This window comes from Delphinus delphis, chromosome 17 (genome assembly GCF_949987515.2).
Source record: "Delphinus delphis chromosome 17, mDelDel1.2, whole genome shotgun sequence".
In the NCBI taxonomy this organism is placed as follows: Eukaryota; Metazoa; Chordata; class Mammalia; order Artiodactyla; family Delphinidae; genus Delphinus; species Delphinus delphis.
The window spans coordinates 12,509,197-12,524,314 of record NC_082699.1 but is presented as its reverse complement, the minus strand read 5'-3'; the positions used below and the strand labels follow the sequence as shown (position 1 = coordinate 12,524,314).

The following is a 15,118-nucleotide window of genomic DNA, read 5'->3' as shown; positions in this document are numbered from 1 at the left end:
TAGTGCAGGCTTACAAGGGAGGCTGAAATTAAACAATGTTCTGGGTTTTTTTTTGTTTTGTTTTGTTTTGTTTTTTTTGGCTGTGTCATGCGGCATGTGGGACCTTAGTTCCCTGCCCAGGGATCGAACCCACGCCCCCTGCATTGGGAGCGTGGAGTCTTAACTACTGGACTGCCAGGGAAGTCCCCAACAATGTTCTTTTATGTGCCAAAACGAATAATAGAAAGTGGGCCATCTAAGTAGGAGTGACTAGGAGAAAATATATCTCAAATTCAACATGTGAGAAACCAAATTCATCATTTCTCCTCCTCAAATGGCTCTTGTGCATTACTCACAATTAGGAGAATCACCACTGATCCACTTAAAACCCAAACAAAAAATGTGGAAACATCCCATTCTCCTTTCTATCCTCCCCTTATCCCTTATAAGCATTCAATCTATGGATTCATTTCTATTCCTAGGATGCTATCTCCCAAATATTTCTCAAATTAGTCTTCTCTCCGTTCACGATAAGAGTTTTTTGTATACATGTTTATTTTTCTTTTGGATCATAAGGTAAATATATATTTAACTATATAGAAACTGCCAGAGCAGTTTGCAAAATGGTTGTACTATTCTATACTCTCATCAACAATATATGAGAACTCCCAACTTCTCTACATCCTTGGTAACATCCGTTGTTGTCGGTCTTTTTAATTTTTGTCATTCCAGTAGCCAGGGCCAGCCACATAATTTGTAGGGTCCAATGTAAAATGAAAATATGGGCCTCTTATTCAAAAAGCAGGGGAAAATGCTTTTTTTTATATAAAGCTTTTTCTTTTAAGAATATTTTATTACTTATAAAATGTAATAGGGGTGATGTGGAGAGATCAGAACCCTTGTGCATTACTGGTGGGAATGTAAAATGGTGTGGCCACTGTGGAAAGCAGTTTGGTGGATCCTCATAAAGTTAAACATAGAATTACCACATGATCCAGCAATTCCACTTATAGGTGTACATGCAAAAGAGTTGAAAGCAGGCACTTAAACAGATACTTTTACACCAATGTTCATAGCAGCATTATAATAGCCAAAAGGTAGAAACAACCCAAGGGTCCATTAACAGATGAATGATTTTTTAAGTGATTATATAAATATATATATATAATCCCTTATATATATTGGAATATTATTCAGCCATAAAAAGGAATGAGATTCTGTGAAGAGGCAAATTCACAGAGACAGAAAGTCAAATAGAGGTTTCCAGGGGCTAGAGATAGGGGGGAATAGAGAGTTATTGTTTAATGAGTACAGATTTTCTGTTGGGGATTATGAAAAAGTTCTAGAAATGGATAGTGGTGATGATTGTGTAACATTGTGAATGTACTTAATGCCACTGAACTGTACATTGGAAAATGGTTAAAATGGTCAATTTTACATTGTGTATTTTATCAATATTTTTTTAAAAAGGAATGAAGTGATACATGCTACAACATGGATGAACCTCAAAAACATTATGCTAAGTGAAAGAAGCCAGTAATAAAAGACCACAAATTGTATGATTCCATTTATATGAAATGTCCAGAATAGGCAAATCCATAGAGACAGAAAGCAGATTAGGTTTCCGGGAACTCTGGGGAGAGGGGGCATGGGGGGTGACTGCTAATGAGTACAGGGTTTCCTTTGGGGTAATGAAAATGTTCTGAAAGTATAACAGATAGTGGTGATGGTTGTACAACTCTGTGAATATTCAAAAAGCCACTGAACTGTACATTTTAGGTGGGTGAATTTTATGGTGTGCAAGTTATACTTCAATAAAGCTATTACCAGAAAATGTAATAGAAGTAGCTGTCAGTCTAATACTAAAATTTTAAATTATTGACACGAATTTTACCATTTATATTGTACAATTCCAGTCTTAAATACAAATATTTGAGCATTTAACTCATATGCAGCATCATCAGTATTTTGTAGGAAGTATTAATACACAGTTATGTATTTTTGTTCTTATCAGAACAGGGGAAATATTTTTATTTTGCACAAAACTGTTTTTAATTTGTTTCTTGATATTCACACATTTCACCAGCACTCTCTACTGATGAGTAAGGAAGGACTAAAAGGAAAAGGAACAACGGGTTGCCCTATCTTTCCCTTCCCTCCTATATTATCATTTTCAGTGTAAGAGGTTGGCAAATACAGGGAAGTAGCCAAGTAAGAAAGGATATGATGGGGTTCCTCGGTCATTTGTGTTTCTTAGAATGCAACTGCCTATTACAGAAGCAAGTCTGATTCAAATGGAAAGCTTGGCCTCCTTGGGGCTATCAGCTCCCCATCTCACTCAGCGGAAGATGTTTTGAAATGGAACATGGGCACTGAATTGCAGTGTAGTCACAATGCATGAGAGTCCAGCAAGAATCAAACTGATTACAAATTGTGTTAACAAGCCTCATAGTGATCACAAATGCTATTTGAAATAGGGCAGCAAGGCATGGTGGACACAGGCATGGATGTATCCCCTCTGCTCACGTTGAAGCTCCACTGTCTTCCTTACAAAACAACTTCAAAGATAAAATCATTAAAATTTTCTTTTTATAAAAATTTATTTTATTTATTTATTTATTTTTGACTGTGTTGGGTCTTCATTGCTGTGCGCGGGCTTTCTCTAGGTGTGGCGAGTGGGGGCTACTCTTCGTTGGGGTGCACGGGCTTCTCATTGTGGTGGCTTCTCTTGTTGCGGAGCACGGGCTCTAGGTGCGCGGGCTTCAGCAGTTGTGGCTCATGGGCTCTAGAGCGCAGGCTCAGTAGTTGTGACACATGGGCTTAGTTGCTACGTGGCATGTGGGATCTTCCTGGACCAGGGCTCGAACCCGTGTCCCCTGCGTTGGCAGGCGGATTCTTAACCATTGAGCCACCAGGGAAGCCCTAAAATCATTTAAAATTTGAAGATGGTGACAGTAGAGTTTTAACCAAGTGCCAGGCTCTTCTAGGGGGAGCTATACTTATTCCCCACCCATGAAGCAGCACCTGCTAGTATGTGTAAGTAGTGGTATCTCATTGTGGTTTATTTTTCATTTCCCCAATATCCAACTAATGATATTAAGCACTATTTCATGCACTTATTTGTCATTTTGTATACATTCCTTTGTGAAGTCACTAAGTCTTTAGACCATTTTTTTGCTGGGTCCTTTGTGTGTATGTGTTTTTAAGTTGAAGAATGTTTGATTTACAATGTTGTGTTAATTTCTGCTGTACAGAAATATATACATAAATATACATTCTTTTTTATATCTTTTCCATTATGGTTTATCTCTATGTCTATGAGTCTGTTTCTGTTTTGTAGGTAAGTTCGTTTGTATCATACTTTAGATTCCACATATAAGTGATATCATATGATATTTGTCTTTCTCTGTCTGCCTTACTTCCCTTAGTATGACAATCTCTAGGTCCATCCCTGTTGCTGCAAATGGCATTATTTCATTCTTTTTTATGGCTGAGTAGTATTGACAAAGTACATCTTCTTTATCCATACATCCGTCAAGGGACATTTAGGCTGTTTCCATGTCTTGGCTATTGTGAACAGTGCTGCTATGAACATAGGGATGCAAATACCTTTTTGAATTATAATTTTGTCTGGATATATGCCCAGGAGTGGGATTGCTGGATCATATGGCAACTCTATTTTTAGTTTTTTGAGGAACCTCCATACTGTTTTCCATAGTGGCTGCACCAACTTACATTCCCACCAACTCTGTAGGAGGGTTCTGTTTTTTCCACACCCTCTCCAGCATTTGTTATATGTAGACTTTTTAATGATGGCCATTCTGACTGGTGTGAGGCGGTATCTCATTGTAGTTTTGATTTGCATTTCTCTAATAATTAGTGATGTTGAGCATCTTTCCATCTGCCTGTTGACCATGTATGTCTTCTTTGGAGAAATGTCTATTGAGGTCTTCAGCGCATTTTTTGATTGGATTGTTTGTTTTTTTGTTGTTGAGTTGTATGAGCTGTTTGTAGTATATTTTGGAGATTAAGCCTTGTCAGTCACATCCTTTGCAAATATTTTCTCCCATTCTGTAGGCTGTCTGGTTCTTTGTTTTTCAAATTACTGACTTGTTAGAATTGTTTCTATGTTCTAGGTGTATGTCCTATGTCAAATATATGTATTGCAATTATTTTCTTTTTCTTTGCTTGCCTATTCACTTCTTAAATGGCCTTTTTGATGTGTATAACTTTTTAGTTTTGATGAAGTCCAATTCATCAATTATTTTCTGTTTATTGCTTTCTGGGTTTTGTCTAAAAAATCTTTGCCTACCCTAAGGTCATGAAGATTTCCCATGTTTTCTTCTAGTAGCTATATAATTTTAGTTTTTACATTTAGGTTTATGATCCATCTTTAATTAATTATTGTATACAGTTGTGAGGTATGAGCCAATATTAATTTTTTCCATATATATAGCCAGATGTTCCACTATCATTTGTTGAAAAAACTTTCCTTTGTCCATTTTCTTGCTTTGATGCTGTGGCCAAAAATCAAGTAAGCAGGGCTTCCCTGGTGGCGCAGTGGTTAAGAATCTGCCTGCCAATGCAGGAGACACGGCTTTGAGCCCTGGTCCGGGAAGATCCCACATGCCGCAGAGCAACTAAGCCCGTGTGCCGCAACTGAGCCTGCGCTCTAGAGCCCGCGAGCCATAACTACTGAACCTGTGCTCTAGAGCCCACGAGCCACAACTACTGAGCCCGCACACCTAGAACCTGTGCTCCGCAACGAGAGAAGCCACCACAATGAGAAGGCTTTGCACTGCAACAAAGAGTAGCCCCTGCTCGCCGCTACAAGAGAAAGCCGACGCACAGCAACAAAGACCCAACACAGCCAAAAATAAGTAAATTAAATATATAAATTAAAAAAAAATCAAGTAAGCATACTAGTGTGGGTCTATTTCTGCATTCTCTTGTAGGGAGAGGCAATATACTATGTGCCCTGAGTATTGCTGCACATTCTTGCCGGTATGCTAAGAGTATAAGGCCCTAACTTCTCTTGGCCCGATACTTATCTGTCCATATCCTTGTTAGTTATAAATCTGGCCCAAGAAGCATTATCCTAATACTAAAACCAGACAAAAGATATTATAGGAAAACTACAGACCAATATCTCTTGTGAATATACAGGCAAAAATCCTCAACAAAATAACAGCAAATCAAGTCCAACAATGTATAAAAAGAATTATACACCACAGCCAGGTAGAGTTTATGTTAGGTATGCAAAGCTGGTTCAACATTTGAAAATCAATTAATGTAATCCATAATATCAACAGGCATCCATTTATCAACAGGCATATCACATTTTTCAATATGTGATTGAAAAATCACATTATCATATCAATAGGTGTAGAAAAAGCACTTGATAAAATTCAGCACCAATGCATTATTTAAAAACTCTTAGTAGATTAAGAATAGAGTGAAATTCCTTCAACTTGCAAGAGAACTTCTACAAAAAACTTACAGCTAACATCATACTCAATGGTGAGAAACGTGAAACTTTCCTGTTAAGATCAGGAGCAAGACAAGATCAGGATGTTCCTTCTCACCACTGTTTTTCAACATCATATTGGAAGTCCTAGCTAATGCAATAAGACAAGAAAAGGAAATAAATCTGGTCTAATACAAACTCATCTGTTAGCACAACTGAGAGCAAAGCCTAAAACAATGCATTTGCACATTAAATTCCTCTGTTTTTATTTATAAAGGTAAAATGAGAAATGTCGTTTAATATAATTTCTCTATTCCTAAAACGTGTACAATACAATCTTAATTGTTAAGTAACCCCTTGACACTGATAAGACTATAAGTTAAACAGGTGAAAATTAATTTGAAAAAATACTGTTTACCTGATTGAAGCTGTTCAAGTTTATCTTTTTTGTGTGAAGCCAAGTCTCCTATAAAGCAGATACCACCTTTAGCTAGCAAAGCACTGCCACCTTGAATGCTAACTGCTCCAGTTCCATACTTATTCCTGGATAGAGTAGGAAAAATTTCAGTAGAGACTGGATGACGTATACCACGGGGCACAAGGTTTATACTAAAATTCAAAAGCCTAAGGGAAAAAATAAATTATTCATTACTTATTCATTACAAATATTACTTATTTAATATTTGATTTTCAGAAGTCATAATATATAATAGCTATACAATTAGATTTAATTTGATTCAATGTCTATTGAGCACTAGTGTTATGGATAAAAACGTATATGTAGGACTTCCCTGGTGGTGCAGTGGTTAAGAATCCTCCTGCCAATGCAGGGGACACGGGTTCGAGCCCTGATCCAGGAGGATCCCACATGCCACGGAGCAACTAAGCCTGTGTGCCACAACTACTGATCCTGTGCTCTAGAGCCTGTGAGCCACAACTACTGAGCCCGCATGCCACAACTACTGAAGCCCACACGCCTAGAGCCTGTGCTCCACAACAAGAGAAGCCACCGCAATGAGAAGCCCATGCACCGCAATGAAGAGTAGCCCTCGCTCACTGCAACGAAGAGTAGCCCTTGCTTGCTGCAACTAGAGAAAGCCCACACGCAGCAATGAAGACCCAATGCAGCAAAAAATAATTAATTAATTAAAAAAAAAAGAATTTGTCTCTGCTATGTATTGTCTCAGGTTATTAACAATATATATATATGAGACTTGGTCCTTAACTTGGAAAGCTCACAGCCTAGAGAGATGTAAACAAAAAACTAAAACACGATGTGGTAAGTACTAAAATAATGTCATGAGGACATCCATAAAAGATCATTATTTCCTCCTGGATGGAAGTCAGAGAAAGCTATAGAGAAATGACATTTGAACGGGGACTTCCTTTTTTTATGAATTGCTTTCTTTCGTTTATTCAAAATTTTTGCATTTAGGCTTGCCAATAGTTCATCATGACTACCCCTGTTATCTATGTATCAAGATAACTCTTGATACATCCTTTTGCTTTCTAATCTCTTTGCCAATTGCCTCAACCTTTTCATTTCTCAAATTTAAATTATAAGAAAGGAATATGATTATCTTAGCTTAGCTTTTAAATCCTTGCCACAGAAATCATAGCTTGCTGGTGCAATCTACTATGATGAGTAGAGACATGGTACAAAGAGGGTGAAGCAGTATCTCTTAAATGTGGATAGGTAGATGCTATAAAATGTCTAGTGTATGTGTCATTCCAAAGAATTTAGATGCTAATTTGAAGATATACAATATGGGTGAGTAAGATTTAGAAAGAAAATTTGCAAGCCTATAGAGCAGTGGTTCTCAACCCTAGCTCACATTAAAATTACCTGGGGAATCAACAGGCACATGAAAAGACGGTCAAATCACTACTTATCAGGGGAATGCAAATCAACACCATGATGAGATATCACATCACACCTGTCAGAATGGCTGTTATCAAAAAGACAAAAAAAACAACAAAAAACAACCCAAGCGTTGGCAAGAATGTGGAGAAAAGGGACTACTTATACACTGTTGGTGGGAATGTAAATTGTTGCAGCCACTGTGGAAAACAGTAAGGAGGTTCCTCAAAAAACTAAAAATAGAGTTACCATATGATCCAGCAATCCCACTCCTAGGTATTAATCCAAAGAAAACAAAAACACTAATTAGAAAAGATATATGCTCCCCTATGTTCATTGCAGCATTATTTACAATAGCCAAGATATGGAAACAAGCTAAGTGTCTATGAATAGATGAATTGATAAAGAAGATGTGGTATATATATAATGGAATATTATTCAGCAATAAAAAGTATGAAATCTTGACATTTGTGACAACATGGACGGGCCTAGAGGGTATTATGCTAAGTAAAGTAAGTCAGATAGAAAAAGATAATTGTTATATATGATTTCACTTATATGTGGAATCTAAAAAAAAAAAAGAACAAACAAAACAAGACAGAATAGATATAGAAAACAAACTTGTTGTTGCCAGATGGGAGGGGGATTGGGAAAGTGAAATAAGTAAAAGGGATTAAGAGGTACAAACTTCTAGTTATAAAATAAATGTCACGAGGATGTAAGGTACAGCATAGAGAATATGGTCAATAATATTGTAATAACTTTGTATGGTGACAGATGGTAACTAGACTTATTGTGGTGACCATTTTGAAATGTATATAAATATTGAATCACTATGATGTACACGAACATGATATTGCATGTCAATTATACTTTTTAACAAAAAAAAATTGCCTGGGGTTTTTAAAAAATTCTAACGCCAAGCCCCATCCCAAACTATGTAAATTAGAATCTCTAGGGGTGAGCCACAGTCATAATTTTTTTTTAATAAATTTATTTATTTTTGGCTGTGTTGGGTCTTCGTTGCTGTGCATGGGCTTTCTCTAGTTGTGGTGAGTGGGGGCCACGCTTCGTTGTGGTGCGTGGGCTTCTCATTGTCGTGGCTTCTCTTGTTGCGAACTGCAGGCTCAGTAGTTGTGGCTCACAGGCTCTAGAGCACAGGCTCAGTAGTTGTGGCGCACGGGCTTTGTTGCTCCGCGGCATGTGGGATCTTCCCAGACCAGGGCTCGAAGCCGTGTCCCCTGCATTGGCAGGCGGATTCTTAACCACTGCCACGAGGGAAGCCCCATAAATTTTTTTTTAATATTATCCCAGATGATTCTAACATGCAGTCAGGCTGAGAACCTAGTTATATAGAACAATGGGCCTCAAACTTGGCTAATCATTGGAATCAGCTGAGGAATTTTTTGAACTACTGATACAAGGTCACAGAGTAAAAGATCCAAATACAAAAATCAATTGTATCTCTATATACTCACAGCAAATATTTGAAAAATAAAATTAATAAAACACTGCCATTTTTCATAGCATCAAAAATACCAAATACTTAGAAATCAACTTAAATTATGTGCATGACCTTTACAAAACATTGCTGAAAGAAATTAAGATTTAAATAAATGGAGATATATACCATATTCACAGATTGGAAGACTCAACATTGTTAAGATGTAAATTCTTCCCAAATTGATTTATAAGTTAAATGCAGTTCCATCAAAATCCTTAAAGGCTCTTTTGGGGTGATGGGGATGGAGGCTGGTATTAACATATAGATTCTAAACTTTTTTTTTTTTTTTTTTTTTTTTTTTTACGGTACGCGTTGTGGCCTCTCCCATTGCGGAGCACAGGCTCTGGACGCGCAGGCTCAGCGGCCATGGCTCATGGGCCCAGCCACTCCGCGGCATGTGGGATCTTCCCAGACCGGGGCATGAACCTGTGTCCCCTGCATCGGCACGCAGACTCTCAACCACTGTGCCACCAGGGAAGTGATTCTAAACTTTATAAGAAAATGTAAATGACCTAAAATAGTGCAAACAAATCTTAAAAATGAAGAATAAAGTTGCACTACCTGATTCAAAACTTATAGAGCTACAATAATCAAGAATGTGAGGCATAATTATAGACATAAAGGTCAAAATAACAGAAAAGAACATTTAAATAGATATATACCCAGTTCAATTTTATACCTAAAATTGTTTATAACCAGTTTATAACCACTGTTTATAACCAGTTCAACTAATTTGCAACATTGGTAGCAAAGCAATTCAATGGGGAAAGGAAAGTCTTTTAAACAAATGGTATGGAAAAATTAGATAAATGCATAGGAAAAATATTAATCTTGGCTCCTACCTTGTAACACATACAAAAATTGACTTGTAATAGAAAACAGACCAATGTAAAAACAAATACTTCTAGAAGAAAACATAAAAGAATATTTTCATGACCTTGGGGTAGACAAAGATTTCTTAAACAGAACCCAGAAAACACTAAACATAAAAGAAAATAATAACCTAAACTAAAAGGACTGCTCATCAAAGATATCTTTAAGAAAATAACTCAAGCTTTAGACTGGGAGAAAAATTTCATGATACATATGTGATAATGGATGTGCATCTGGAAGAGCCCCATTTAAAAGTGAACAAAGGACCTGACACTTCAGAAAAGGAGATACATGAGTAACTAATAAGCACATGAAAAAGAGCTTGAATCAGTAGTCATCAAGGAAATGCAACTTAGAACTGTAGTGAGACACCATTTCACATATACTAGAATGGCTAAATTGAGAAAGACTGACCACACTGGATGTTGGTGAGGATAGAAACAACTGGAGCCTTAGGAATGTAAAATTGTAAAACCACTGTAAAAAACTGTTTGCCAGTTTCTTATAAAGTTATATAAACCTACCTTATGACACAATAATTCCACTCCTAGGTATTTACCCAAGATAATAAAAACCTAAGTCTACAAAAAGACTTATACAAGAGATGTTTATAGCAGCCTTACTTATATAGTCAAAACATGCAAAACCCAGGGCTTCCCTGGTGGCGCAGTGGTTAAGAATCCGCCTTCCAATGCAGGGGACATGGGTTCAAGCCCTGGTCCAGGAAGATCCCACATGCCTTGGAGCAACTAAGCCCGTGCGCCACAACTACTGAGCCTGGACTCTGGAGCCTGCGAGCCACAACTACTGAGCCCATGGGCACAACTACTGGAGCCCATGCTCTGCAACAAGAGAGGCCACTGCAATAAGAAGCCCGCACACCGCAACTAAGAGCAGCCCCTGCTCGCTGCAACTAGAGAGAGCCCACGCGCAGCAATGAAGACCCAAAACGCAGCCAAAAAACCCCCACAAATCCATTCATTGGTTCATTCATCAAATAGCAATTGATCATCTTCTGTGTGCCATGCCCTGTCCTAGGACTTTGCTTTAATAATGAAAAAAAAAACAAAACAAAACATGCAAAACCCAAATGTCTATCACGAGGAGAACAGATAAACAAATTCTGGTATATTCATATAATGGAACACTACTCATCAATAAAAACAATGAACTTCTGATACACACAACAGGGCCAATCTCAAAAACATGTTAAGCGGGGCTTCCCTGGTGGCACAGTGGTTGAGAGTCCGCCTGCCGATGCAGGGGACGCCGGTTCGTGCCCTGGTCCGGGAAGATCCCACATGCTGCGGAGCGGCTGGGCCCGTGAGCCATGGCCGCTAAGCCTGCGCGTCCGGAGCCTGTGCTCCGCAACGGGAGAGGCCACAACAGTGAGAGGCCCGCGTATCACAAAACAAAAAACAAAAAACATGTTAAGCGAAAGAAGCTAGACCCAAAAGAGTGTGCACTGTATGATCCTAGTTATACGAAGTTCAAGAACAGGAAGATTAACCTATGGTGACAGAAATCACCCGTGGAGATAGGAACTAATTGGAAGAGAGAATGAAGGACCTTTCCAAGGTAAAGGAAAATGGAAATGTTCCATATCTTATTGAGGTGATGGCTATAGGAGTGTATGTCATCTGTCAAGACTCATCGAATTGTATACCTAAGATCTGATTACTTCACTTTATTTATGTAAATTTTACCTAAAAAACAAAACAAAACACCAAATCTCTCATACAGCCCCAAATACCACAGGAAAAGATTAATGACAAACAGAAAAAGAGACAAAGGCTTTAATTTACAAGAGCTATCACAAATCAGTAAGAAATAAACAACTTAATTTAAAAAATGGACAATGGTCAAGGAGTTCATAGAAAAATAATAAAAAGTGTTTAACAAATTCTAAATGATGCTAAAACTTACTTCTAGTTAAAGAAATGCAAATTAAAATAAAATACCACTTTCCATCCATCAAATGGCAAAATTTTAAAGTTTGATAATACCCAGTGTTGGTGAGGCTGTTAGGAAACAAATATTCTCATGCTCATTAGTGTAAGATTAAATTGGTGCAATCTGTAGCAGTTAGCACTATACTTACATTGTGATTTAATTTTAATTTTAGCAAAACATCATCTGTCCAATTAAGTTAGAGCTAATTTGAATTTTATTTTTTTAATTTAAAATTCATTCTATAAATTTGTTTTTGCTTTATATTTGCATACATGATTTTAATATATGAAGCTTATTCCTAGCTTTTTGCACATTTAAGTAACTTTTTAAAAAGGGTACTTGCTAGTGGGGAGCCCCAATATGCTGAGTAGAGGCTTACTCCAAGGTTAGAGTGACACCCCCAAAACAGTAATTTTGCCACTTTTAACAGCCTTATTTGGGCACAGTGAATCAATACTATTGAATGGAATCTTGAAGAAAAAGAAGAAAACAGCTTGTTAGCTCTAGCGGGGAGATTATTTTGAAGTGAAAACAAAGTACAAAAGCAGAACACTGATCTAGGGAATGGAGGACAAGGAAGCCTGCAAAGGAGCCATTTATTTAAAAAGGTCTGAGTGGGGAAACAAGTTGAAACTTCGAGTGGTTAGATTCTCAAAATGTTGAAAGCAAATATCCCATTTCTCAATTCATGTTTTAAAAAGTTTTGAACTTCATTGATAAAAGTTTATTTAAATATTTATACTGCTCAGATAAATTCCAAATATTTGTCTTGTAATAATGCTCATGGAAAAGATGTATGCAAATCTGTGACCAATTCATAATGTCATATATTTTACCTGTCTACGAGTAGAATATCACTTGTTATAATTAAAAGATCCAGGCAATCTTCCAGTTCCTTGTTACGGTCACTTGTCTGTACTAGACTCATCAACAAACAGAGCTTGAGCAAATTGTAAGTCCCAGGAGGAACAATTTGTGATGCAAAGACATTGGCAAGTATTGCTGTAAACTTCCAGTACGAGCTGGAAGTCAAAGAGAGGAGACACCTGAAATTGTCGCTAATTCCTGAAGGAACTGAAAGTAAATATTACATATATGTTAAAAAGAGTTTTTTAAAACAAGAAAATGATATTATAGACATCTAATTCCATTTATCTAAAATATTATCAAATTGCAGTTCTTTTAATGATGCCACATTCAAATTATTACAATGATATTAAATTATGATCAGAGGTCACTCTGGTCTATCATTTCTATCCCAAGGAATGCAGTAAGAAGAAGCAGTCAACCTTTGTGCCCACATAGACTGGCTGAGGGTTGCAAGCAAATCTCTCATTTTTTTCCTTTTAAGTAAGACCTATGTGAGCAAAGCCAGATCATGGGGCTCTTGTACTGCAGTGTTTGCTTCTACATATCTATGTTTGAAATATTATCACCTTTAGTGAGGTCTAAAAAGCAGAATGGGAAATATTTGATTATTGCTGTTAAAAGGGGAGATTTATACTCTACTACTTCAACATATACTGTAACATTCTAGACCTTCTCCACTACCTTATTCTGTCCAACTCCTGAAAGAGATGAGTGTTTTAATCCAGTTGGTCAGTTTGGGAGAAACAGCTGCGCACATGTAACCCAGTCCCTTTCTCCTTCCTCTTAGGCTGTCATCACAGGGCAATGATTTCTTCTACTCATCGATGCCCATGGACCAAGGGAGGCCTACATTAGTGTAGCTCTTGCCACATTTGGGTGGTTAAATCTGCCTAATTCTGGAGTTCAGCAGGAGAAAGTACACTTCACCTACATATATATCATGTTCTGCCACCAAATCAGTAAATCTTAAAGCACTTCACAGCAGAAAATATTTTAAATATCTTTAAAATGCCTATTGTTCATTAGTAGTTTCTTTCTTCAATATTTTTATTCTTTTAAGAAGTTTTTCTCAGGAATTCCCTGGTTGTCCAGTGGTTAGGACTCTGTGCTTCCAATGCAGGGGGCATGGGCCCGATCCCTGGTCGGGGAACTAAGATTCCCACAAACCACACATCGCAGCCAAAAAATAAATAAATAAATAAAGCTTTCTCTTCAAAATAAGCAGAGATATCTAGAATCCATTGCATTTAAATTCAACTTGGGCCTCTGTTATTGCAGATGGTTATCTAGGGAATAGAAAAAAAAAATCTAACTTCATTATTTAAGATTTAAATAGCCTGTCCTATATTTAGATATTTGTGTGCCAAGTTAAGAGTAGGTCTGCTCTCCGCTTTTGTTTACTTAATTCTTAATTAGGTTGCAAGGAAATTATCAGTAATAAGGGTGATATTTTGGGGACCAACTGCCTTTCACTTTTGTCTTATTTCTCGATTGGTTCAAAACTCAGCTGAGGAAAAGGATGCCATTTTATTCGGCTCTTTTTCTCAGACCACAACAGTTACTTAGTTAGAAAACAAAGGGCTGGATAGAAAAACCTTCTAACTAATCTCTAACTCTTGGTATCTTAAAACATTTTTCTTGTTGGTAATTATTAAAAAAAAAAAAAAAATCTAGGGGCTTCCCTGGTGGCGCACTGGTTGAGAGTCCATCTGTCGATGCAGGGGACACAGGTTCGTGCCCTGGTCCGGGAAGATCCCACATGCCGTGGAGCGGCTGGGCCCGTGAGCCATGGCCGCTGAGCCTGCGCGTCTGGAGCCTGTGCTCCGCAAGGGGAGAGGCCACAGCAGTGAGAGGCCTGCGTACCACCAAAAAAAAAAAAAAATCTAAATAAGGTTTAGCCAAAAGAAAGGAGTCCTTCCTGTGGGCAAGGTTTCACATTATCTTGCTTTATTTCCTTTGCAGCATTTATTATCTAAAATTGTCTTATTAATTAGTTTACAGATTTATTGACTGTCTACCATATGATTTAAGAGTAGGAACCCTGACTGTCCTCATCACAACTGTATCCCTAGTGCTTTGAAGAGTGTCCAGCACATAGGCAACCAGTACTTATTTCCTGAACAAATGGATTTAAATTTAACTATTTGTTAATATACGATACTAACATTTTTCTTACCTTTTGGATTGAAAAAAGTGATACTATTTGCCTCTATACAGAGAGCAGTTTGTGATGTTTTTACACAGGTTGGAATTCCAATAATCTTATACTCATTTCCTATATTCACTTCATTCACTAATTCATCTAAAATTGTTAAACACAAAAGAAAATAACTATTTACTAAACAAAACTTTTACATGATCATATGGTTCAAAGATCTAAAACCAGTAACAATTCAGTAGTTCAATGAGTTGCTAAGTATTTACTTTTGTTTAGTATAATATGCATATTGAGTGGCATTAATATCAATACTGTCAAAGTGACTATACTAACCAAGGCAATCTACAGATTCCATGCAATCTCTATAAAATTACCAGTGGCATTTTTCACAGAACTAGAACAAAAAATCTTAAAATTTGTATGGAGACACAGAAGACCCCAAATAGCCAAAGC

The 15,118-nt window shown here is 37.2% G+C and overlaps 1 protein-coding gene across 1 annotated transcript in view; it reads right to left on the bottom strand.

Moving 5' to 3' along the window:
* Positions 1 to 15,118, bottom strand: part of MCMDC2 (minichromosome maintenance domain containing 2) — a 36,537-nt gene that overhangs the window by 13,781 nt on the left and 7,638 nt on the right. Inside the window, exons 7-9 of the mRNA XM_060035164.1 lie at positions 14,684 to 14,809; positions 12,474 to 12,711; positions 5,865 to 6,070 (exon numbers count right to left, since the gene is read on the bottom strand). Coding sequence (XP_059891147.1) covers positions 5,865 to 6,070; positions 12,474 to 12,711; positions 14,684 to 14,809 — 570 coding nt within the window. The remainder of the gene's footprint in view (positions 1 to 5,864; positions 6,071 to 12,473; positions 12,712 to 14,683; positions 14,810 to 15,118) is intronic.